We start from the raw sequence: 26,725 nt of genomic DNA on the forward strand, positions 1-26,725 counted from the left end.
TTACATCTATGAAACCTTGGAAGCCTTTTGTGTATCAGTCTTAACTCATTATTTTTTTCATTGAGAGGCATAAAATTCGACAGCAAATTGAGGCATCCATGTGAGGAGAAGTGCAAGAGCAAAATATAGTCAAATTTCTTCTCCTGAGTTGCTAATACAGTAATTGCATTTTGATTTTTAACCTGTATTTTTAATTTTCCATTTTGCATTTTTCTAGCTGCCATTAACTTGGCGAAACTAATGCTCTTCAGACATTACTATGTCATGGTAAGTGTAGAAACCTGGTATAGTTGAACAAAAATGTATCTGGATGAGCATTTAGTGAAGCAGATGCTATGGCTTTGATGTTTTCTAGTTCCTTGGGTGGGATGGTGATGATGGGCAAGAAACTTATATTAGTGCGAGATTTTTCTCCTTCCCACTCGAGAGACAGATGGGCAAGACACTGCGATTGGATGCAGTCTAGGAATTGCTATATTTCATCATTATGGAGGGGAAATTTTAATTCCAAAGATTAATTAAGAAAACTAGCTGATTGGAGGGAGAGCATTGGGGTTGGAACGCTGATTTTGTTGATGAATCCAGAATTGGGTTTATTGATCAGTGGTTCAGAAAGGCTGATGATGGGGGCTTCTTGAGGTAGATCAGTGGAGATAGAGTTTATAGTTTGTTCCTCCTGGAGGGAGCACTCATGCTGTCCCTAGCTAATGACAAATGTTAGAAGCTGCTTGATTGCTTGTACAACATTGAGAAGGAAAGCAGGGACAGGCAACAGTATGCAATTTTAGTCACATTTTAGTTATGAGTAGCTTATTATTTTACTTTGGTTTCTGTTGTTTCTTGAGCTGTCTCGTAGTAGGAAAGAAACATAATTTGCCTTTTCCAGCTGTTTTCAGATAGAGTGTGTAGAAGTCTTGTAAGTCTCAATTAATAATAATGTATGGCATAGAGTGATCAGAGCTAAGAAAATAATAAAAGCTTCAATTATAATCCAAAAGAGAACTTGAGGTATCCTGAAATAAAGATATTTATGATCTAATGGAACCATTCATAACTGAGGAATTCCCATTAAGAAGAAGAAATAAATTAGATGATGTAATTAGATGATGTTGACTCGATAGCTAAAATTTATGATCCAAGCTAAAAAGCAAGGGAATAAATTGGGATTTTTTTTGTGCCGATGACAGAATTGTTGAATGTTTGAGCATTGAAGGAAATTCTGAATACATTTTGAAATAGTGAATATTTAAAAAAATAAATATTTAAAAGTAAATGCAGGGGAATGTGACTGTCTGTGCCTCGTTTCAAGAGCCAACACTGTTGTGAAATCTGATAAAATCGCTTCCATTCCATTTATCCATAGTTTCAGTTCTTAGTAGCTGAAATTAGCATGTAATCAAACTTTTGATTCTTTAGAAAACAAATTCTTTTACATTGAGATAAATGAACAAAAATTTCATGCAGAAGCAACAAATACGTCATCTGCCTGGGATGCTCAAAACCGGGTTGTCCTTGTAATAGCTTGCACCTGTAACTGTTTTAATGGCAAGCCTTAGATTTCCGAATCAAAATCATATGTGTTGAGTTCATCTTTAATTCATTACATTTAGCTGTAATAATTTCAAAAAAATGCCATGGCTCAATATACTTCACCTATCATCCTCTAGCTAGTCCCCCTTCCCCCTTGCCCCAGCTTTTTATTCTGCTTCTTCCTCCTTCGTTTTCAGTCCTGAAGAAGGTTCTTGACCAAAATTGGCAACTGTTAATTCATTTCCATAGATGCTGCCTGATCCGCTGAGTTTCTCCGGCATTTTGTGTGTATTGCTCTGAATTTTCAGCATCTGCAGAATCTCTTGTGATCATAAGATTTATCCTTCTAGAATCTTAAGTATCCCAATTGGATAGTCTCTCATTTTTCTAAATTTCAAGGAATATATGCCAAACTTAAGCAAATGAAAAAAAAACGAGAAAATCTGCAGATGCTGGAAATCCAAGCAAGACACACAAAATGCCGGAGGAACTCATCAGGCCAGGCAGCATCTATGGAAAAGAGTACAGTCAACGTTTCGGGCCATGACCCTTCAGCAGGACTGGAGGAAAGATGGATGAAGAGTAGATTTAAAAGGTGGGGGAGAGGAAGGAGAGACACAAGGTGATAGGTGAAACCAGCAGGGGAGGGGTGAAATGAAGAGCTGGGAAGTTGATTTTCTGAAAGAGATACAGGGCTAGAGAAGGGGGAAATCTAATAGGGGAGGACAGAAGGTCATGGAAGAAAGAAAAGGAGAGAGGAGCACTGAGGGGGGCGATGGGCAAGCAAGGAGATAAGGTAGTAGAGGGAAAAGTGGATGGGGAATGGTGAAGGAGTGGGGTGGGTGGGGCATTACCGGAAGTTTGAGAAATCGATGTTCATGCCATCAGGTTGGAGGCTACCCAGATGGAATATAAGGTGTTGTTCCTTCAACCTGTGTCCGGTGCTCCCGGTGTGGCCTCAGGATATCAGTGAGACCCAGCGTAGGTTTGGAGACTGCTTCACCAAGCATCTACTCTCCGCCAGAAGAAGCAGGATCTCCCAGTGGCCACCCATTTTAATTCCACTTCCTATTCCCATTCCCATTCCAACATGTCCATCCATGGCCTCCTCTGCTGTTACAATGAGGCCACAATCAGGTTGGAGGAACAACACCTTATATTCCGTCTGGGTAGCCTCCAACCTAATGGCATGAACATAGATTCCTTGAACTTCTGCTAATGCCCCGTCTTCACTATTCCCCCATCCCCTTTTCCCTCTCATTTCCTTACCTGCCCATCGCCTCCCTCTGGTGCTCCTCTCCCCTTTTCTTTCTTCCATGGCCTTCTGTCCTCTCCTATTAGATTCCTCCTTCTCCAGCCCTGTATCTCTTTCAGAAAATCAACTTCCCAGCTCTTTACTTCGCCTCTTCCCCTCCTGGTTTCACCTATCATCTTGTGTTTCTCCCTTCCCTCCTCCCACCTTTTAAATTTACTCCTCATCTTTTTTTTCTTCAGCCCTGCTGAAGGATCTCGACCCAAAATGTTGACTGTATTCTTTTCCATAGATGCTGTCTGGTGTGCTGACTTCCTCCAGCATTTTGTGTGTGTTGCAAACAAATAAAACAAATTTTACTTCAGTGGTACTTAGCAAATAACATGAGTTAAAATATAAATTTCACTAAATCTTGATTGTCAATTGTTCTAATATGCTAATTTTGTATCTTCTCTGTTTTAGATTGTGTGTTATATTTATTTTACGCGAATCATTGCAATCCTGATCAAAATTATCGTACCTTTCCAGTGGAAATGGCTGTATCAGGTAAGCTCTTGCTGAAAACAAACAAGTTACTTCTTTAGTTGTTTCAAAACCTCACTTACCACGTTCTGCAATGAGACGCAGGAGTGGAGATTAGTTAGCTGAAGAAATGAGCTTAAGCAGTTCTTAATTAATTAATCAAGTTATAATGGACTTGACTATTTGGGATGTTGAAAAACCATGGTTACATATTGTACCATCTTTTCAAATACTTTTTTTTAGTGATCCAAAGATAATTTGGATTTTAAACAATTTATGGAAATATGTCCATAAAATATTATTACAGATTTCTAGCTTGTTTTGTGCAGATGAACGGCAGTCATATATGAGAGATGTTTTGGTTGGCAAGGATGGTGCATCAAAACCTGATGTTATGAATTATGGAATGTGGATTTATTGCCCTGTTTCATCAAAGGTAGTGAGGCCAAGAGCCAGTCTCATGCTGGTTTCATTAACAATCAGCATCGATGAGTCCTGGGAGCTTGTAATTGAGATGTTGAAACTCATAGAACATGCAGCTGTGAAAGGAAAGTAATAATTTCAAACACCCTGCCATTTGATTTTTATCAAACTGAAATTCCTGGAGTTTGCTGAAATGTAATTTTTCACCTGAATGCATATTACTTGTTTCGACGTGTTCCGTAATTATCCACCTTGCAGCTTGTCCACACCCTACCAGAATTTTAGTGAACTGTGTTTTTGACCTGACTAGATCTCATGGAAAGTTTGCATATCTGCAGTTTATTTCACCTTGAATGCGTATTCATTTTCAAAAGACAGCTTCACAATTTGTTTTTGCAAGTGAGACCAAACAAGAAAGCAGTCCGGATGAAGGGTCTCGGCATGAAACGTTGACTATTTACTCTTTTCCATAGATGCTGCCTGGCCTGCTGAATTCCTCCAGCATTTTGTGTGTGTTGCTTTGGATTCTCAGCATCTACAGAATTTCTTGTGTTCAAGAAAGCTTTTCCTCTTTTATCTTGCATTGTGTCCACAAACCTTGTTACATCTCTGGATTGAAAGAAGGGGAGGTAAAAAGGATAGAGATGAGAAGCTATTCCTTTATCACATGATCATTGCAAAGAAGTAATTATGTGTAGACCATATTGGTTCATTCTCCCAGATAGAGCCTAAAGTCCAGTTATTGTAATGTTAGGTTGTTTCTTAAATAGTTCCAAAGCTTTTATATTCCATTAGTATGTCCATAAGTCCATTTGCTTTTTGGGCACTCTGTATTCCAAATTTTCAGTGCTATATTGATCATTTTACTACATTGAACGTCTCTTGCACTTGTAAGTAATTATTCAGTTTTCCACTTTCCATAGTGTTTGTTAACTTGTGTAATACAATAAGATCACCTTATGGGCACTTCACGAAAAAGTTAAGGTTTAATTCTGAATGTACTTGGGAAATGAGGAGTCAGCCTCCCAGATATGTGATACTGGCATGGCTTGAATGTCACTTGTGTTTCATTGGCTAAAATAGATGCCGCATTCAAAGTCAAAAAGCGAAAAAAGAGCGGCAGATGTTGGAAATGTTCAGCAGATCAGGGAGCAAAACTGGGTCGATCTCAGATCAATGACTTTTCAAAGAGAGCAAGATTCAGAAAACAAAAATACATTTAAAGTAGCAGATCATAAACACAAGAGATTCTACAGATGCTGGAAATCTTGAGCAACACACACAAAATGCTGGAGGAACTCAACAAGTCAGGCAGCATCTATGGAGAGGAATGGATGGTTGACCTGAAATGTCAACTGTTGTCCAACCTGCTGAGCTCCTTTGACATTTCGTGTGTGTTGCTTCAAGTGGCGGAGATGGGGAGCAGTCAAGAGAACAAAGGGTATTATTGTGATGGGGGTGGAGACATTATGAAAATGACACAAATGGTAGTGCCAGATGAAAGGGGTTAGTGAGGGCTTGTTAGTTGCAGCTGTTCTGTCTGGAGAGATGCAAATAGAAAATGAATGAGAACAATGGAAAACCTGAAATAGGAACAATGTTAGAATTGTGATTTGCAAACACTACAGTTGTTGGAATGCTGAAATTGGAGAATGCTGGAAAATCTCAGTAGACCCCACACAAGCTAGAAAGTCAGGTTGTCTGAAATTGTTAATGCTAGTTCCTCAGATCTGTCAGATTGGAAGGTGAGAAGCTGTTCCTTGAGCTTGTCTGAGTTTTCTTGGAAAAGTGGAGGACACCAGAGATGGAGAAGTCAGAAAGGCACAGATTAAAGTGAGAGGCAAATGGATCATGGAATCACTCCTGCAAACTGAAGACAGATGTTCTGCAACATGGTCATCCAATCTGCTTTTGGTTTCTCCTCAACATGCACAAAATGCTGGAGGAAATCAGTTGGCCAGGCAGCATGTAGAGGAATAAACAGTCAACGTTTTGGGCCGAGATCCTGCATCAGGACTGCTGGTGAACTGCCTCATCTTGCATTTGAAAAAATGCTCTGCCAGAAAAAGTGGGATCGCCCAGTGGCCACCCATTTCAATTCCACTGCCCATTCCCATTCTGACATGTCAGTCCATGGCCTCCTCTACTGTCACGATGAGTCCACACTCAGGTTGGATGGAGCAACACCTTGTATTCCATTTGGGTAGCGTCCGACGTGATGTCATGAAAACATTAATTCCTAGAACTTCTGGTATTCCTATCAGATTCCCCCTTCTCCAGCCCTTTATCCCTTTCACCAATCAATTTCCGAGCTCTTTCCTTCACCCCTCCCCCCCCCCCCAGTTTCTCCCATCACTGGACACCTTGTACTTCTTCCTCTCCTCCCCCCCACCTTCTTGTTCCAACTTCTCATCTTCTTTTCCCGGTCCTGATGAAAGGTCTTGGCCTGAAAAGTGGATTGTTTATTCTTTCCCATAGATGCTGCCTGGCTTGCTGAGTTCCTCTAACATTCTGTGTGTGTGCTGTTTTGGATTTCCAGAACCTGCAAATTTTCTCATCTTTGTACTACCAAACATTCTCTGGGATGATCAGAATCACTCCATCAGAGAAGAAAACTAAGGGGAAAATTGACAAAATATATTTATCTGTAAAAGAAAAATAATGTAATAGTGTGCTAACCTTTAAAAGATGCTGTTTTGTGTTTTTGTTAAATTATACATGTATTGAAACAGATGTAATTTTGTTCAGGGGGAAATCTCTTGATAATTTAACTTGTTTTATATCCTCATATCATTTTAGACATGCTGCCCATAAATGATAATTTAAGTTTTTCTTTGCACTTCATTTGCTCAAGGCAATGTATTCTAAATATGTTAAATTTAATTTTCTCTATTTGATTAGCTTTATTACAAAATTTTTTTCCCGGATAACTAATTATGTGATCATTTGACAACAACTGAGCCTTGCAATGTGGCTTAGTAAAATGCTGAACCTTTTAAATGTTGTCTTCTTCCCTGATGGATTGTTGGTCTTCCGGGAGAATGTTTGGTAGTGACCTTTGTGCTACTCTTTATCGCACCTGAAGAAGTGGGAAATGAGCTCCTGGTCTATCACTGAATCCCTCTTATTACCTACAGTGCATTCATTGTGTTTCTCTATGTTCGGAACGCAAACCTAACCAAATGCATGACTTTTGGAAACAAATTTTCAGGTGTTCAAGAATACATTCACAGATCCAAAATCCAAAGGACCATTTTCTAATCATCACTTTAATTTAAGTTCCTAGATGAACTCGCCACACTTGTATTTTTCTGTTTGACGGGATACAAGTTTCGACCAGCTTCAGATAATCCCTACCTTCAACTATCTCAGAATGAGGAGGATGTCGAGATGGACGAAGTGTAAGTACTTCCAACTTTGTCTTCAGCTGGAATAGTCCCAATGATTAACATAATTTTGTGCTCAATGGCTGCAACTGAGGACCACTTTGAAATTTCAACATCAAGATTATCCTAGACTATAAGTTCTGAAGTGAGGGAGGAAAAAAGTGAATGAATGACACAAACACGAGGAATTCTGCAGATGCTGGAAATTCAAGCAACACACATCAAAGTTGCTGGTGAACGCAGCAGGGCAGGCAGCATCTCTAGGAAGAGGTACAGTCGACGTTTCAGGCCGACGAAGGGTCTCGGCCTGAAACGTGGACTGTACCTCTTCCTAGAGATGCCGCCTGGCCTGCTGCGTTCACCAGTAACTTTGATGAATGACACAAAATTGCTTTATTTTGCTGGTTTGCAGGTCTAGTGACCACAAACCAAAATATGATTGACACAGACATTTGGCTGGTAAAGTTATTGTAAGTTTTTGTGAAAATTGGTCTGGAGATGAAGTTATCTAAACTAATTGCAACAAACATGAAGTATTAAGTGACCCATAATTCTGAAATAGCTTTTTAATAAGGTGGTTAATCAACATGTTATAAGTAAAAATGTTGTAAATATTTGCATAATTTAAAATAATGACTATGAATTTTCTTGTGTACTTTCACAACTATAAATAAGAAAGAAGATGGAAGCTGTGGGCAAAGGAATATATAAAGATAAAATGCTTTTCATCCTAAGATTTTTCCTCTTTGTTGGACATGAGTGAGGTTATTCTTGGTGAAGGACTGTAATGGAGACACTAGAGAACTGCACAAGATGCATATGATTGGCTCTGTTGTCATGTTAATTATTACTAAGTGTTTATTGGATTACATATTGAAACTGATCTTTGTTCATTGAGTGTGATGTTGCCGTCATTACTAATATTTACGTATCATTCAGTTGTTGTGCAGAGGTCCAGTTTCGATCAGAAGCAGGAGTAACTTACAGTTGAATATAAAATTTCTTCTCACCAAGGAATTCACAAAGTGAAAAGTCGGGCAAAGCAAATATTAAAATTTTCTAAACGCACGTTTGATGAAGAGGCCATGCAGAGAAAAAAATATGTGCGGGGGGGGGAAGGTAGCATTTAATAAGCATGTTCTGTTATTTAGAAGGGACAGAAACAGTCCAAAGTGTAAATAAAATTATATACAGAAACAGCCTCAATTTGCATTTTGTAAATCTTCGACTATCCAAAGGCATATCATATGAGCATTGATCAAAGTTTGACAATGAGCCATATATTAATGACCAAAGACTGGATGCAGAGTGAAGTTTAAGAATTCTGTAATGCCCTCTCAAATGCCAGGAATTGGAGAGGGAATTACAGAATTTAGGGCCTTGGTGCCAGTAATGGAGTAACTTAATTCAGGAATAATCAAGTATCTAGAATGGTGGATGAGCTAATATTTTGGCAATCATCTGCAGAGATTTTTAAACCTGGATGAGGAGTTTGAAATGAAAATTCCTAAACTGTGAGACAGCGTGTATTGGGGGGCACAGAGATAAGTGAATCAACAAGGCCTGATATGAGTTTAGATTTCAGTTTTGGACAGATGCAGATTTCTAGGGGGTGGTGGCAAAAGTGAAGCTGCTCAGGTGGGTGTTGGAATGGTCACGTTGAGACATAAATATCGATGAGGTCAGTAGAAGATATGAGAAATCTTGGCTGGAGTTGGGTGATATTGCAGAGATATGAATACTCTTAGGGATGATATTAATTTGAAATCCCAAACTCATTGTGGGATCTAATATAATAAAAGCTCTGACTGAGTAAATGCAAAACCAATAATTACAAAAAAAGCATGTTCTTGTACAACAGTATGTTTGGTTCATAACAGCTTTTGTAATTGAACCTGATAGTAGGGTGTGACAACCATAACATTGCAAATTTGTTTTAGTATTTTTTAGAATTTTTGCATATTCAATGTTTTAGGAACAGCTCCTTCCCCTCTGCCATCAGATTTCTGAATGGACAATGAATCCATGTACACTACCTCATTTTTCTTTTTACTCTCATTTTGCATGACTTATTTAATTTTATATAAATTTCTCATCGGAATTAATAGTTTTTAGCATTATGTATTGCACTATACTGCCACCGCAAAACAACAAATTTCATGACATATGGCAGTGATATTAAACCAGATTCTGATCATTTAACAATGGCAGTGAAGACCTAACAAGTAATGTAATGGGGAGCATCAAGCTACAATTTGTGTCTGCTTACTGTTTAAGGTATTTTAATATACCCGTAGCATGTATATTTGCCCAGTGCAATGCAGAGGTTGGAAACATACTGAAGCCAGTGCACATACTTGCAGTTCTGTTGCTGGAGTCCAGAGGCAGTTCCAGATTGTACAAAGCTAGGGAAGTGGATTAAGCAGCATCCCCATTCATCTGAATGTGGTCACTGAACTTACTTAAAAAGATGGGGTTCAGATGAAGGTTTTTGTTGATATTGTCTTGTTATTTTACTATTAACTAATTTGTACTTGTTTAATATAATTTAAGTACTTTTAGCTTATTTACAAATGTCTGTATGTTGAAGACATTTAAAAACAGTGAAATATGCCCTTGTCATCAATGAGACACTGGGCTAAGCGTTAAAGTTGAAGTAAAATTTATTATCAAAGTACATGTATATTACCATAAACTACCTTGACATTCATTTTCTTGCAGGCATTTACAGCAAAATAGAATTTATGAAAAAGCTATACATAAACTTGATCTTGCTCAATGAGATTTCCCGCAGGGGTTTGATTATCATAAGTTGTTGATTAAATTCATCTTCCAAGTCTGTAATTTTATATATAATACGTGGTCTTTGATTTGGTGTTCACCTGAAATAAGTTTGAAATTTAAAAACAGAAAATGCAGATTTGGGCTAATTCTTTATAATACCTTTTTAATTATTTTCAAGACTCTAACTTGAGACTGCTGTAAAATAACCTAATCTATACTTGTTTTTAGTGTATCTCAATGTATGTATATCACTGAAGTATCTTCTTAAGCCCATCATCTTTACTGTGGCACAGGCTGCTTACAGCAGCTTGCTGGAGTCCTCTGTCTTAGCTGATAGAAGGTTGATCAGCCTTGTGGCATCCACTTTCACCACATGACTTCTAGGCAAAGATCCTTCCTCTCCCAGGGGTGATGTCTTTGGAGCTTCCTTTTGGTGTTCCTGTAGCTCTGGGTTTTTACTGGATTGAGTTGCTGGCCCCAGGCTCAGTCCTCCTCCTTTCGCAGCCAGGCCCGGGACTGTCCTTGGAAGAGTTTGCATGAAGTATTTGTGGCCTGACCAGTGCATTTTAAAGTCCCTGCATATTGCCATTAACTTAATTCTGTATTGGTCTTTTCATGAACCCTGTGAATTGCTGCACCATTCTATAAAGTGGAACTGTGCTGTAAGGCCCTACTACTTGTTCTGTTTGATTCTGTACTGCTCCATTTTCACCATTTCTTTAAAAAGGGAGAAAATATATCATTTATCCTTGACACTTTGCCTCAGGAGAATATTGCTTTTCCTGAAATACTGCATCGTTCATAACAGTATACAGATGGATGATGTAGCTTGTTGAATGACATTTCTTGCAAAATATTTGAGAAAACAACTTAAAATTTGACCAAATGCTCCAAGATGAATACATAGGTATAGTATAGCAGCTTAATAGTACATCATCAAAGTAAAGGCATCTGTTAGTCTTGCGAGACCATGGATCTGCACCTGGAAAGTCTTCACTCTCCAGGGCGCAGGCCTGGTCAAGGTTGTATGGAAGACCAGCAGTTGCCCATGCTCAAGTCTCCCCTCTCCATGACACCATTGTTGTTCAAGGGAAGGGCATTAGGACCCATACAGCTTGGCACCAGTGTCGTCGCAGAGCAATGTGTGAATAAGTGCCTTGCTCAAGGACACAACACATTGCCTCGGCTGGGGCTCGGACTCACGATCTTCAGGTTGCTAGTCCAATGCCTTAGCCACTTGGCTACATGCCCACGCAGTGCATCAAGAATGACCAAATTTAATGAATTGCATGACTGAATCCAACAGCTCTCTTCAGACAATGCAGCTTAGTGACAAGTATTCTGGAATAGTTATGTCTTAGCAACCCATTTTAACATTCAAGCAGAAACTGTTCATCTCTCATTACTTCATTCTGCAAGAAATGTACTGATGGACTTAATGACAGTGCTGATTGGGTTGAGAAGCAATGCTCAGGATGTTCAGGGTTAACTGGCCAGCTTAATTGCACACTGTTACTCAGTAAATGCACAAGTGAGACCGAGAAATTGCCCGAACATTATTTTTTTTTCTGAAGAGGAGCAAGCTCTGCATGCCTCCATATGATAATTTTAATGGAGTAATTTAGTTAATATAATTGAGCAAGGCTGAAATGTTGAGCATTGGCAAAATTGTAGATTTTTTTTGCTGGTACGTAAATCATCTTTGATCTGCCTGTTATACAAATCTTTATTTTGTAAGTAGTTTGGGACTCGTGCTGCTATATTCCATGATTTTAAAAGCATAAATTGCTGAGAAAACATAGCATGTTGAACAGAATCCAAAAATGAATTAATGTTGCATTTGGAGGTACTTCTTCTTGTGGTTTTAAACTGCATTGCTGTTTTTCCAGCCTTTTTGGGCTCAATCTGGTTATCTTGTATTTCACTTCTCCAATCTCAAAGTTGTGCATTTGGTTAACTTTCATACAGATTGGGTAGGGTTGTGAAATAATGATAAGAATAGATTTAATTGAACATAGGAACCTTTCTCAGTTCCTCACTAGCCATTATGTCCTTGGGAACAAGCATAAGCCACAGTCTAATTGTCACCTTATGGTCTTCTGAAAACAGTAAAAAATGTTTCTTATTGTAATATGTGGACCACTAGTGGGGAAACCAGAGGTTGTGTCGAGTCCTGAAACTCATAAGAACATATTCTCTTGTTTTATTCAAGGTGCTCAATTGATTAAAAATCCCTTACTCTATTGAAGAATCCAGATCAACTGAACAAACTACTCACTATAGACAATTAAACCAAAGAAAATGTTGGAAATTGACTGACCTGTTCAAAGAGAAACACGCAAATGAAACACTGGAGGGAGACAGCAAATCGGGTAGCATGTATAGGGGGAATAAAGAGTTGATGCTTTGTGCTGAGACCCTTCATCGGGACTGGAAAGGAAGGGAGTAGAAGCCAGGGTGGGGGGAAGGTGTACAATCTGGCAGGTGATAGGAGAGATCAGGTGAAGGGGAAGGTGGGTGGATGAAGGAGGAGTAATGAACTAAGAAGTTGGGAAGCTGACTTCCTTGACTACTTGTCCATCTCCACTGATCTGCCTCCTGGCACTTAACCCTGCAAGTGAGTCAAGTGCTACCCCAGTACCTACATCTCCTTCCCTACCACCATTCAGGGCCCCAAGCAGTCCTTCCTAGTGAGGCAGCGCTTCATCTGCGAGTCTGTTAGTGCTTGCAGTGCGATGGGCTCTACTTCATTGAGACCCAACACAGTTTGGACTTGGAGCAGACCGTCAACTGCTTGTTCCCTTCCATAGATGCTGCCTGATTTGCTGAGTTCTTCCAGCAGCTAGTGTGTTGCTCAAGATTTTCAGCATCCGTTGATGCTCTTGTGTTTCTGATCAAAGAAAAAATGGTGTAATATTTCAGTTGCCGCCCATCATCAGAAGTGACTGAGGAAATGAGTTCCTTTTTTTTATTCTGATTGACTTTTATATTTATGTAAATGTTTCTTTTTATTTTTTGTTTTGTTAAGTAGTAACAAGTTTGATTTGCCTCTCATTATCTGTACTTTGCTTGATAAGGTGTTGTATTTATTCACACATTATGAAACAATAGATAAGTGTGTCTGATAATGCACCTGCTTGTTTTGAGAGTGGCTTCCTCATCCCCTGGATCTCTTTAACCTGCTACAGATTTTATTTTTGCATAACATGCTTCAGTGATTGGATCAAATTATATTTTTTTTATTTTTAGTCTGTTTCTTATTTTGAGCTAATTAATACATCATACTTAATCATAACTGATCACCATACACTTAAGTTGTATTTAACTCTTGGAAGAAAAAAATAGCTTGGCTAATACAGGTTAAGTACCTGTTATCTGAAACCTTGAGGCCAGAAGTGTGTCAGATTTTGGATTTTTTTTTCAGATTTTGGCACATATACTGAGATAGCTTGGGATCCCCATCATTTCCAACTCTGAATTTATGTGCTACCTATAAGCATATGTGTGATGAGCAAGTGTAAGACACTTTCTTCTCCAGTCCTTGACCTTTCCCACCCACCTGGCTTCACCCATTACCTTCCAGCTAACCGCATTCCCCTTCCCCCACCTTTTTATTCTGCTATCTTCCTCCTTCCTACTCAGTCCTGAAAGAGGGTTTTTGCCTGAAACATTGATAATAGATGCTGCCTGACCCACTGAGCTCCCTACAGCATTTTGCGTGTGTTGAAGTGTAAGACAAAGACACAATAGATAAACAGATTGAAGACTTGGCCAAAAGCTTTTTAGGATGCCAAAAAGTTCAAAATGTACCCTCACAGGCACTGTGACACCCATGGGAGTGACTGTCTTCACCGTGGCAAAGAGTACATGTTGACTTTGCTGGGCCATTCATGGACTCTATGTTCCTGATTGCTGTGGATGCTCATTCGAAGTGGCTGGAGGTTATACCAATGAAGTTAACCACATCAGCAAAGACTGTCTTCGCCCTGAGAACCATCTTTGCCGAAAGCAGCTTACCAGAGCCAATTGTGAGTGACAATGGACCACAATACATGTCAGAAGGATTCCAACTGTTCATGAAGCAAGATGGCATCAGACATTTCAGGTCAGCTCCTCGCCACCCAGCAACAAATGGGTTAGCTGAAAGGTTTATCCAAACCTTCAAGAAGTCTTTTAAAGTGGTGGACAAGGAGGACATTTCTCTACAGCACAAGGTGGACAGCTTCCTTTTTGTGTATCGGAACTCTGTTCATGCATCGACATATCAAACACCTGTAATGTTGTTCATGAGCAGGAATCTGAGATCTTGCACAGATCTTCTGAAACTAGTTCTATTAAGGGAAGTGCAGATTAAACAGTTCAGCCAGTTGCCAAGTGGAGCAGCAAGGAGCTTTGGGATTGGACAGGAAGTCTTTGTGCGTAATTACTGAAAAGACAAGTGGACACCCAGTAGGATAGCTACAAGAACTGGACCACTGATGTACACAGTGGATGTTGGAGATCAGACATGGAGACGTCATGTGGACCAGATACTGGATACTTAACTGAAGAACACACCTAAGTCAATATTACAGTCACTGGACTTGCCTCACAATGACGATGTCACTGACAGCAACGTGACACCGGCAACCGAGAATATTGTCTTAGACAAGACACCTACCAAACCCAATGCCATTCCATAGGTCCGGAGGTGTGACAAAAATGTTACCATTGACAAGAGACCTGCCAAACCTGATGCCACTTCATAGGTTCAGAGCAGCTATCCTGAAAGAAACAGAGCGCCACCCAAAAGACTGAACCTTCAACTTCACAGTTCTGTTATGGAGTGTCATTGTGAAAGCATGTTTTTTTTTGGAATATAGGTTTATGAAAGGGAAATAGGATGTTTTGTACATGTATAGTTTTATGGAGCATTAATCTAAGGGGGGAGGAAGTATAATGTATGGATCTATTTCTTTCAGAGCAATGACCTCCCTCCCTTTAGCAGTATGTATTGATCTGTTGTCTGCACATGTGCATTGTTCCCCCCTCTCTCGTGCTGCAATGTGAATACATCAGTTAAAGCCAACTCCTGAGCTTTTATTTAATTGATATGTAGTTGTGCACATACACAACAACAAATCTTTAAAAAATCCATGCCGTGCTTTTTACTAAATTTCTTCAACCAGCTTGCTGAATATTCAGAATTACCTTCAATTTTCAGTTCGTTGTGATAGATCTTTGCTTGTTTCATGATCAGCATACCATTAAGTGGCATGTCAAGTGTGACAATGGAAAAGTGTGTATGGAACTGGAGGAGATAGCAGAGGTACTTAATGAATACTTTGCTTCAGTATTCACTACGGAAAAGGATCTTAGTGATTGTAGGGATGACTTGCAGCGGACTGAAAAGCTTGAGTATGTAGCTATTAAGGAAACGGATGTGCTGGAGCTTTTGGAAAACATCAAGTTGGATAAGTCACTGGGACCGGATGGGATGTACCCCAGGCTACTGTAGGAAGCGAGGGAGGAGATTGCTGAGCCTCTGGTGATGATCTTTGCATCATCAATGAGGCTGGAGAGGCTTCGGAGGATTGGAGGGTTGCAGATGTTGTTCCCTTATTCAAGAAAGGGAGTAGAGATAGCCCAGGAAATTATAAACCAGTGAGTTTTACTTCACTGGTTGGTAAGTTGTTGGTGAAGATCCTGAGAGGCAAGATTTATGAACTTTTGGAGAGGCATAATATGATTAGGAATAGTCAGCATGGTTTTGTCAAAGGCAGGTCGTTCCTTACGAGCCTGATTGAATTTTTTGAGGATGTGATTAAACACATTGATGAAGGTAGAGCTGCAGATGTAGTGGAAACCATAGAAAGGGTGCAGAGGAGACTTACAATGATGTTGCCTGGATTGGGGAGCATGCCTTATGAGAATAGGTTGAGTGAACTTGGCTTTTTTTCCCTGGTGTGAAGGATATGAGAGGTGACCTGATAGAGGTGTATAAGATGACGAGGCATTGACCGTGTGGATAGTCAGGGGTTTTTTCCCAGGGCTCAGATGGCTAATACGAGAGGGCACGGTTTTAAGGTGCTTGGAAGTAGGTACAAAGGAGATGTCAGGGGTAAGTTATTTTATGCAAAGAGTGGTGAGTGCGTTGAATGGGCTGCCGGCGACAGTGGTGGAGGTGGATACTATAGGGTCTTTTAAGAGATTCTTGGATAGGTACATGGAGCTTAGAAAAATAGAGAGCCTAGGTAGTTCAAGGTAAGGACGTGTTTGGCACAGCTTTGTGGGCCGAAGGGCCTGTATTGTGCTGTAGGTTTTTTGTTTCTCTGTTTCTATATGTTCACTCTGCTGATGAATCCATTTTTTCAATGCACAATCGAGATCTTCCTTTCTCCACTTCATGCAGTGTTTTTCTATTTTTCGTTAGTCTGTTCATTACATATGTGAGGTCACTTCTCAGAATAGTGGGTGGTGCACAGAGACCTGCACATTAACTGGGAACCTTCCCAACGTCTTGTAGAATCTTCTATTTGTGATGTCGTGTGGGCATTCAAAAAAATTTCGGATAAGGGGTACTCACCCTGTATGGTGTAATATTAGATGTGAACACATGAGATGGATTCAACTCGTGAGATATGCTCAAGATTCAAGTTTATTTATAATGTGTACATTAAAATATACAGTGAAATATGCAAACGCTGCATTAACAACCAACACACTCGAGGGTGTGCTAAGGGCATTCCGCAAGTATCACCACACATTTTGGCGCTCACATAGGATACCCACAATGCTTGGCAAAACAACACAGAACACAACGAAACAACAGAAAAACAAGCTATGTTTCTACCTCCCACCCACACATATACACAGTCCTCTCACCCCAATGTTAGCCTGTTCCTCAAAATCAAAGTATAGATATGTTATTCTGGTCGTCATAGTTCTTTCTTCTATTTGGAGAATTTTTTTGCTCAGTAAAGAGATGAATAAGGAACAATGTTGATATAAGTGGTTTATTAAGGCAGCTTCCCTTTATTGTAGGTGGAATTTGAGAATCACAGCAGCACGAAGGAGGCCATTTGGCCCATAGAGCACTTGCTGATACTGCCAGCATTTCCCACGTGGCTCTGCTGTTTTTCTCCTGTCAAGTAGTAATTAAATACTTCCAAGGCTTGGAAGGCAATTAATAATTAAGTCTGCGTCTGCTACTCTTTCAGGCAGTGAATTCCAGATCTTGAGTTTCCCATGCTAACTCTTGTTATTCAAGGCAATTAAAACAAAGAAGCAGGAGGTGTTTACCTCAGGATATGGACAGGTTTCAAATACAGATCAAAGCCTAGCATCTGATGGAGTTCCAGTCATTTTGAAATGATTTTCCTGAGTGGCTTGTTCCAGGGGGGGAGAAAGCTAATTTTTTCTCACTAATGAGACAGCTGACAATTGCACTCCCACAAATAGTTATTGTAGTGGCAATTGTGGAGGTGTTGGTTAATTGTTTATCTTTCAAATTTGAATCAAGCATAATGTGACATTGTTTGATCTGCAGTCTGATGGTCTTGGGACATGCTTACATACAAGTGGGAATTGGCAGTTTAAAGATTGTCCTGCCAGGTTTGATTTCTGTCTTAATATCCAGGAGCAAACTTTGAAGTAGACTTGATGTTTCTAAATTCATTGCAAAGACAACTTACTGTTACTTGAGGTGAAAATAAATGATGTGACTGTGACTAGTCTTGTTTAAAGTACTGTTGTGATATCAATGTACAAGATTCTGAAGGGGCGTGTTCTGGTGGAAGATTGGAGCCATCAAGCCTTCTTGATCCATTGTCAGCAATCGTGAAGTTTAGAGCTTGCAGTGTTCAGTTTATTTGATGTGGTAATGGAATCTGGGAGCTATTCCCAAAGATAATAATAGAAGATGATGAGAGTTGTCTCGTTTTTCAGAGAATGACTGCGGATCACTTGTAAAAAGGAACTTAATAAGAATGTGATATCACTTCCAGAATCATAATCAGGTTTGCTATTAGAGTCATGGTCATAAAAAAAACTTCCTCAAAAAAACCCTATAAGATTAGACACGACCTACCACGCACAAAGCCATGCGGACTATCCCTAATCAGTCCCTGTCTATCCAAATATTCATATATCCAGTTCCTTAGAATGCTTTGCAGTAACTTTCCTACTACTGATGTCAGGCTCTCTGGCCTATAATTTCCTGGCCTATTCTTAGAGCCTTTCTTAAACAGCGGAACAACATTAGCTATCCTCCAATCCCCGGCACCTCTCCTGTTGCTAAGAATGATTTAAATATCTCTTCTAGAACCCCTGGAATTTCTGCACTTGCCTTCCACAGGGTCCGAGGGAACACCCTGTCAGGCCCTGGGGATTTGGGCACCCTATTTTGCCTCAAGTCAGCAAAACCCTCCTCCCCTGTAATCCGAAGAGGGTCAATATCCTCGCTGCTACTTTGCCTCACTTCAATAGATTCTGTGTCTGTCTGTTGAGTATATACAGATGCAAAACAACATCCATTTTTAAGGTTTCAAAGGTACATTTAATGTCAGAGAAATGTATACAATATACTTCCTGAAATGCTTTTTCTTCGCAACCATCCACAAAAACGGAGGAGTGCCCCCAAAGAATGAATGACAGTTAAATGTTAGAACCCCAAAGTCTCCTCACCCCATTCTCCTCCCTCCCGCGCGTAAACGGCGGCAAATGATGATCCCCCTCCCCCACCAGCAAAAAAAAAAGGCATTGGCACCCACCACTGAGCACTCAAGCGTGCGGTAAAGCAACAGCAAAGACACAGACTTGCAGTACCCCAAAGACTACTCATTCACCCAGTGTTCGACATACCACAGTCTCTCTCTCCTTCAACTCTTTTGGCTCCATACACACAATACCACTGATCTTCTAGAGAGCCAACTTTGTCCCTTGATATTCTTTTGCTTTTAACATATCTGTGAAAACCTAAGGTGGGGGCTTATATGGGAGGCAGGATTTGAGGGTCGGCACAACATTGTGGGCCGAAGGGCCTGTACTGTGCTGTACTATTCTATGTTCTATTCTCCTTCACCTTGTCTGCTAGAGCAACCCCATGCCTTCTTTTAGCCCTCCTGATTTCTTAAGTGTTCTCTTGCATTTCTTATACTCCTCAAGTTCCTCATTTGTTCCTATCTGCTTATTCTTGCTATGCACCTCCTTTGTCTTTCTTACATATAGTGGATTTTGTTGTTTCATGGCAGCTCACAGGTTACAATAAGAAATGCTAAAATTGTGCAAAAAGTGAGCAAAATAGTGAGATAGTGTTCATAAATCATACAGATATCTGATGGCAGAGAGGAAGAAGCTGTTCTTAAATTGCTGTGTGCATCTTTAGGTTCCTGTAGCTCCTCCCTGATGGTAGTAATGCGATGAGAGCATATCCCGGAAGGCGAAATCCTTACTGATGGATGCAGCCTTCTTGAGGCACTGACTTTTGAAGAATTATTCCCACCATGCTACCCAATCACACACTATCAAGCAGGGTTAAATATTTAAGAAGAAACTGGGCAATCACACCAGGAAAACAAGTCTTCCCATCAGATTGTTGGTTGCGTTCACTCCATGGATTAGTTTGAATATCATGGGTTCAGGTGAGCGGGGGTTGATGGAAAAGATGTAGGAAACGCTGATTGCCTTATGGTGCCTCTGAAAACAACAGTGCATCATGGGTTGAGATCGCTTCTTCCATGCTTGTGTGAAATATGTTTGAGAAATGTGAGAAAGCTAACACTCTGGAGCTTGTATGAGTGTGGAACATAAAACCAGTAATCATAACAAAATAATCACGATTACTTGCATTATTGCCTGAACATAAGTATGATGAAGAACAAATCTATTTCTCAGACCTCCACAATAAATTGCCATGCCTTTCTACCAAAACCGCTCGCAACCTGGCTTTCCAGTTTAATTTTGATTAGTGTTTTGGTCTGCGCACATTTTCTGACGCACTTCCTTTTCTCACCTCATTAACATTCTCTGACTCCTCTGATACTCCATAAGTTTGACCATTATAAATTCATTGGGAGAAGGAGGGTGATGTTAAATGCTTCATTAAGGTAAAGAAATATTTTTGATGAGAAAATTGCTACTCTTTCATTGAAGTCCAACAATTAAGAAAATACATTGATGTGGGAAATTTGTTTCTAATGTATTGCCTGGGGTTTGTTGTCTGTGAATTTAAAAAATGTTAACATTTAAATTACTTTGGTGTATTCTGCACTTCTTGGCAATTAGATTGTACTTTATTGTTTCTGTGTATTTTTCTTTATGAATTAAGTATGGTAATTCTCTTCTGAGAAATGTTTACTTTTAAATTCAAACCAATAAGACACCATTAAGATTTTAGACCACTTGATAATATCTTATAGTTGATTTAAAAATTTTTTTCTGTGACTGTATTTTACTACTATCTTTTACGTGGTTGCTATCTTATAAGTTCTATATGTGCCTTGTGCTGTGTATGACTGTTGGTACTGTGTTTTGCACCTAGGCCCTGGGGTAACACTGTTTCTTTTGGCTGTATTCATGGGTCTTCATGAATGGTGGAATGACAATTGAACTTGTACTTGATGCTGAGGTATGTCCTAGGATGTGCTGGGATATATCATCAGTGACGTAACCTGGGGTCATTGGGTGATTCGGGTCTTTCAATATCAGACACCCTCACCCAGGCAACCCAGCTGAGGTTGATCAGGCCCAACAGCATTGGTCCACAGGTCACACTTCTTGATCCATAGCTATCTGGAGGATCGCCCAGCAGCCTCTGTGATGGTCCCAATGGCTCTTTCCTTTGCAGCCTCTGTAATGCCAAGGAGAGAGTAGGTTCTGCAGAGCAAGCAGCTGGCAAAACCTCTACACCCCACCTCTACAGGCTCACATCTTGCCCTTTAACCCTGTCTCTGGCACTGCTCTACCAGCTTCTGATATATGTTCAAACACCCCCTCAATCGGTCATCCCAAGGCACTGTCAGTTCTACCATGCCCACCTGCTACGAGGCTTCTGAAAGAATGACCGTGTCAGGCCTCAGTGATGATGATGCAATGAAGTAAGGGGATGTCAATTGCTTGCCAAGATCGACAGTCAGAAGCCGTGGTAAGCAAGCCTGCTGGTGATCTGGGCTGAAACTGTGGTTGCTCTCCAGCCTTGACAAAGGCCATGAGATTTCTGTGTTGGCGGAGGTGCTTCCACTTGTTAATAGCTGAGGAGATATTTTCTGCCACTGCTTTCATCAACTGGTTATAACGCCAGCGGTCGCGGTCTTCTCCCAGGGCATTTGGACAAGACTTTGCGGGCACTGGAGACTCTGTACAGCAACAATTCTCTTGTACAGGAAACTGTGAATGCCTTATTCAGGCTGCTGCAATTTATTCCCCTTCCCATGCAGAGCAATGCTGCTCAGGCCACGTGGAAGGCCCAGCCATCTTCGAATGTAGCCATTGATCTCCCTTTGAGGAACCTCAACTGTTGACATGGGTACCTCATATACCAGCATGGGCCAAGGGAGGATGCCATGATAGTAATCCAAGCCTTGAACTTGCCAGGTAGACTTGATTTATCCACATAGGTGAGCCACATTTCTAACTCCTTGGTGGTATTCTGGATAGCAGCCGCATCTCTTGGGCTACAGTCTCAAAGACCTTCCCTAAGCTCTTGACTGGCTTCTCGGCGACAGATGGGATAGCAATACAGAACTTGTCCATGAGTCTACCTTTCTTTAACACCAGAGACCTAGATTTCTCTGGTTTAAAGCTCATCCTTGCCCATGCAAAGAACCTCTCTAGCCTCTGGAATAACATACTTGCCTGGGAATTGATGTAGCTGTCAGCAGATCCATGAAGGCTCTACCAGACACCTGTCGTAGTCAGAGGACCTCTACACTCCACTTCAGCTGCCTTAACCAGCTTGTTTGTGGTCAGGGAGAAGAGAATCACTGGGATTGTACATCTGGTGATAACGTCCTTCTCGAGCCAGTGCCAGCCTGATGTCCTTGCTACTTCATGTTAGGTCTTTGCATGCAGTACTTGTCATTGATAAACTGGCACATGTTTAAGGTATTTGGGAACAGAAGGCTTATTATTTCACCAGTCTAGAATTATGAAATGGTACAGCACAAGTGCAGGCTATTCAGACCATTAAATCTGCACCTTTTTCCTTTCACCTTCTTGCCCATGTTTCTGTTGGATACGTGAGAGGCAAGAAATCATTGAGATTCTTGACTGGTCAGAGCATGAAGGGATCTGGGGAGAGGGCAGGAGATTGTGGCTGAGAGAAAAATTCAATCAGCCATAATGAAATGGGCCAAATGGCCTAATTTTGTTCCAGTATCTTAATGAAATTTGTTACAATGTTGCAGTGTGATACAGATTTATTTGTCTTTTAAGTGAAGAAGGAATCTTGTTTTTATTTTCTTGTGACATATGAGGACAACATTAAGAAATTGATGCGATAGCTCTGGGTCTTCGACCACCCACCTAAACTAGGGGTGACTTAAAGGAGGCAATTAATCTCCCGCTGCAAATTAACCTGCTGATCTGTATCACTTTTGAAATATTGACATGTTTTTCCTGCAAACCAAGTCCCCTTAAATGCTTGCAATTGGAGCACGGATTCTAAAAGGAATACAAAAAAAACACAGATACCTCCTAAAGCTGCCAGCAAGGGCACCATGGCTACTGTGACACATAGCAGTCGACCCTTCTGTGGATGTAACAACAAGCAGCAAACAGTAGAGTTGTCAGCAGAACTCTGTCAGCCTAGGTTCTTGATCCCAGCTCTGGCCACAAACCTACCAAAGTTCCTGTCCCAGGTTCCCGGTCCTATGCTCCAGACCCCAGATCCAGCCACAATATAGACTGTAAATCGATGTGTTGGTCACTACAGGATGTGGGATGTTACAGAAATGACAGGTAAGCGTTGGGTAATTTCACATATTTGTGAAATATAAAAAACAACCAAAAAAGAAATCCAGCCCGAGTTCCTGATCCCAGCTCCAGCCACACATCAACCATTGACGTTGCCCTGTTTATCGGCAGAAGACATCAAATACAATCCACCTCTGGGAAAACAGGACTCACTGAACACTGTGGGAGAGGGTTCTGAAAGTTTGCATTATTTTTATCAATGCGGCCAATCTGGCACGTATATGGATCTGCAGTTGGAGGCTAATGAGAATTTAATGCATTGTAAATTCCTGCATGCAAAAGGATCATTTTATTGCTTTCTGCCCAGATGCTGCACAGTTTATAAGAGCCCCGATGGGAAAACTTAACTGTCCAGGGCCTGTTTTCTCAGCAAGCAGATTCTCATTCTAAGTTGTAAGTCAGTCTAGTTTCTTGCCTTGCTGCTTTCCAGCGTTGCTGTAGATTATTTCATTGGTAACCACTAGCTATCTTCTGCTATGAATGGAGTGTTGTTCCTTCCGCATCTTGTGGCTCATTGGGTGGCAACCTTGCTGTTTCTTTAGCATTTTTGTCTGTTTTTTACAAAGCTGGGTTGCTAGCTTGATGCCCAACCCAGCACAGATGGAAAGCGGCCAGATTCAAACCCAGAACCATTTGCATCAAAGTACAGTGCGGATGTCACTACACCTCCAGCCCCGACTATGAATGGTAAGGAAAGAAAAAAGCTCATCAATCTACCTGTAAGGATGCAGTCGATCAAAAGCAAACTATGCATGCTTTAGTACGCTGTAAAGTAGGATGTGAAATATGCCTAGCTGTTATATCCATTGAATTAATTGTCTAGTCTTAGCAGCCATGGTGTCATTACCAGCAGCCATGGAGATATTCATTTTTTTTTGTTATCCACTCAGACTCAGTGCTCCTATTTGGTGTTTATAGAAAAAATTGTCAATAGGATAAAAGAAGTGACCCAGATCAGCAGGTTAATTGACAGGAGATTAAATTGGATACTTATATTCCAAATCAGGTGCATAGTCGAAGAATCCACAGCACAAAAAAGTGCTGGAAAGCAGCGTTTCACCTGAATATTAATTTCTCTCTGCCTTTATCTTTACTTTGGCAATAACCCAAAAAGACATGGGAGAGAAGAACACCTATTGAATAATATGCAGCAAAAGGTTTGGAGCTAAATGCCAAGGATTTTATGATCCATTGCAATGATAGTGAAACTGTCAAGTGTTTCACATTATTATACAAATGTTGCTTCTTATTTTCTGGCTTTTCTGTGAGAACTGTTCAATGCAAGTGCATGCTCAGAGTTTAAAAACATTACTGATATGGGGCTGTAAAAATCCCTTTGAACTTGCACCTGATGGAGAGTGATTCAGAATAGGGAAGTAAAACACACAAAATGCGGGAGGAACTCTGCAGGCCAGGCAGCGTTTATGCAAAAGAATAAACAGTCAACATTTCGGACCGAGTCCTGATGAAAGGTCTCGGCCCAAACTGTTAACTGTTTACTCTTTTACATAGTTGCTGCCTGAACTACTGAGTTCCTCCAGCAATTTGTGTGCATTTGATTTCCAGCGTCTGCATATTTTCTCTTGTTTCGGAATAGGGAAAGTTAAGTTGTTGCTGGATTTTTGTGCTCAATAATTATTTTAAAGCTCAGAGGCAAAGGTTGCCACTACAATTTAGTACGATGGCCAAGCCAGTCTTTACCAGAATCATCATCACTACCTTGATATTGATCAGAATCATCATCACCAGTGAATCTGAAAATGAATCTCAGCACAGTAAATAGTGATATCTGTGTAACTTGATAATAATTTTAATTTGAACTTTGAATTGGCTTTGGGAATGGTAGAAAGTAAACCCATGTGAAACCTGGAAGTTGAGAATTCCTGGCTTTTCTTTTTGCATTTTCCCAACAAGTACATTTCTATTTCCCATTACTACCAGATACACTATCTCCTCTAAACAGAATTCTAAAATGTCTGTATTGTTGACAGCTTTATTACCAGTTCCACATTCTCCTCCTCATTCTTTCCCAGTTTCATCGCCCACCTCTCACCCTACCACTACAAGTTCTGCTCCATATCCTTAGATTCCCTCACTTCCTTTCTGGGGATAAAGAGGCTTTTATTTTTTGTTTTTCCCTGACATAAATAAGTTGCAATTATTAAATACTTTTTTAATATTATAGAATATCCCAAGGCTTGTCACTGCAGTATTATTGGGTAAATAATTGAATTCAAGCTGAAGAAGAACATTTAGAACATGTAGTTGAAGGTTTTAGGATGAACAACAAATATATACTAACAGTGGAAATTGCCAGATTCATCAGTGACATTTGTGTATTGTCTCCTTAGCAACTGTGTTTGCTATTCTTGTAAGACATTGGAGATACATTTTTATGCTGTTGTGTGTCTGTTTATTTGCCAGTATTTCTGTTAAATGTCTCTGCTTAGTACAGCCATTTCAGTACATTTTTGATAATATACTGTCAAGGTCATAGCAATACCAGATTAAAATTGATTCTGTATACTTTCAGAATTAAAATTTTATGGAATATCTTCAAATATTAAAGAAGAAAACAGTACCTTGGTAAATATTTATGACAGTTTGGACAGCATGTGTGACAGAGTACCCCTTCTGCTACAAGCCCAGGTGAAATGGAGGCTTTTTACTCGAACATCTGCCACATGTAGTTGTTCCTCTGCGAAATACTGCAGTGACTGTTTCAAGACAGGTTGTTTCTCCTGGATAAGGACTGGGGAGTGAAAACAAATAGGTTTCAGTTTGAGCACTTTGGTAAAAGTCATCCCTTTGTGAGTATACTTGAGTATGATCCTGTACAATGGTATAGCTTGTTCTAGATTTGCTCTCTAGCAACATGCATGATCAATTCCTAAACTTATTCCAACTCATAGTAGTCACACCGTCTCACAGTGGTAAATCTTCCTGTGTGATTTAAACGGGGCACAAGTAGAAGAGGTGCATGCACACTCTGAGGTAGAGTTGGTAAAACCGGCTGAGGTTCTGTTCATGACCATATTATTGGAAGTATATTTGGGAGGAAGCTGGTTGAAAACCAAGGCAACTGTGGGGAAGGATAAATTCTTGATTTCATTGGGCAATCAAAATTGATTTCTGTAGACCTACTTGTATTACAGTTTAATTCCATTCCGTGTATTCTCTCCACCCACTATAGGTCTCATTCCCTCTCAAAGGTGAACAACATAGGTCAGCTGCTCCCAGGAAGGGCATTCTTGCAATCCAATCCTGTCAATTTTAAAAATTAATTTTTAAATGTGACCTCTAAATGATTATGTACATTTAAAGTGTGACGACTATGTCATAATCTAACTCCCAACAACACACATCAAAGTTGCTGGTGAACGCAGCAGGCCAGGCAGCATCTCTAGGAAGAGGTGCAGTCGGCGTTTCAGGCCGAGACCCTTCGTCAGGACCCTTCGTCTAATTCCCAATGTTACTTTATCAGCCTCAGATCAAATTGATTCCATCTTCTCGGAAGAATTTCAATATAGCTTTTTAAACTTTTCTGATGGCTGTTCTTTTTTGAATGGGGGGTCAGTCTTGTGGCCTTTGTGCTTTTGCCCAACCCCTCTTAATTTTAGCTGCTTTAAGTCTGTACTTCCTTGTGAGAGATGTGCCTTTAAGAAAAATTGCATGGCGTAACTGGTTAAACCTCACTTTCTGTCCTTGGACAGCCAGAAATAAACAGTGCTACAGGCTGTGGTAGACCTTGCATGTCCAACCTATGAAGAATCTGTTTGTTGGCAGTTTTTCCTGCCACAGTTTATTGTGATTTGTTAACCAGTTATCTCATAAACTGTTTCACTGCAAGAGAACACTAAACAAAGCCTCTTAACAT

General features: G+C 40.3%; 1 protein-coding gene across 1 annotated transcript in view; it reads left to right on the forward strand.

Moving 5' to 3' along the window:
- Positions 1-26,725, forward strand: part of gpr107 (G protein-coupled receptor 107) — a 113,620-nt gene that overhangs the window by 73,776 nt on the left and 13,119 nt on the right. Inside the window, exons 15-17 of the mRNA XM_063073548.1 lie at positions 218-267; positions 3,245-3,328; positions 7,007-7,128. Coding sequence (XP_062929618.1) covers positions 218-267; positions 3,245-3,328; positions 7,007-7,128 — 256 coding nt within the window. The remainder of the gene's footprint in view (positions 1-217; positions 268-3,244; positions 3,329-7,006; positions 7,129-26,725) is intronic.

Source organism: Mobula hypostoma, chromosome 21, assembly GCF_963921235.1.
Source record: "Mobula hypostoma chromosome 21, sMobHyp1.1, whole genome shotgun sequence".
NCBI lineage: Eukaryota > Metazoa > Chordata > Chondrichthyes > Myliobatiformes > Myliobatidae > Mobula > Mobula hypostoma.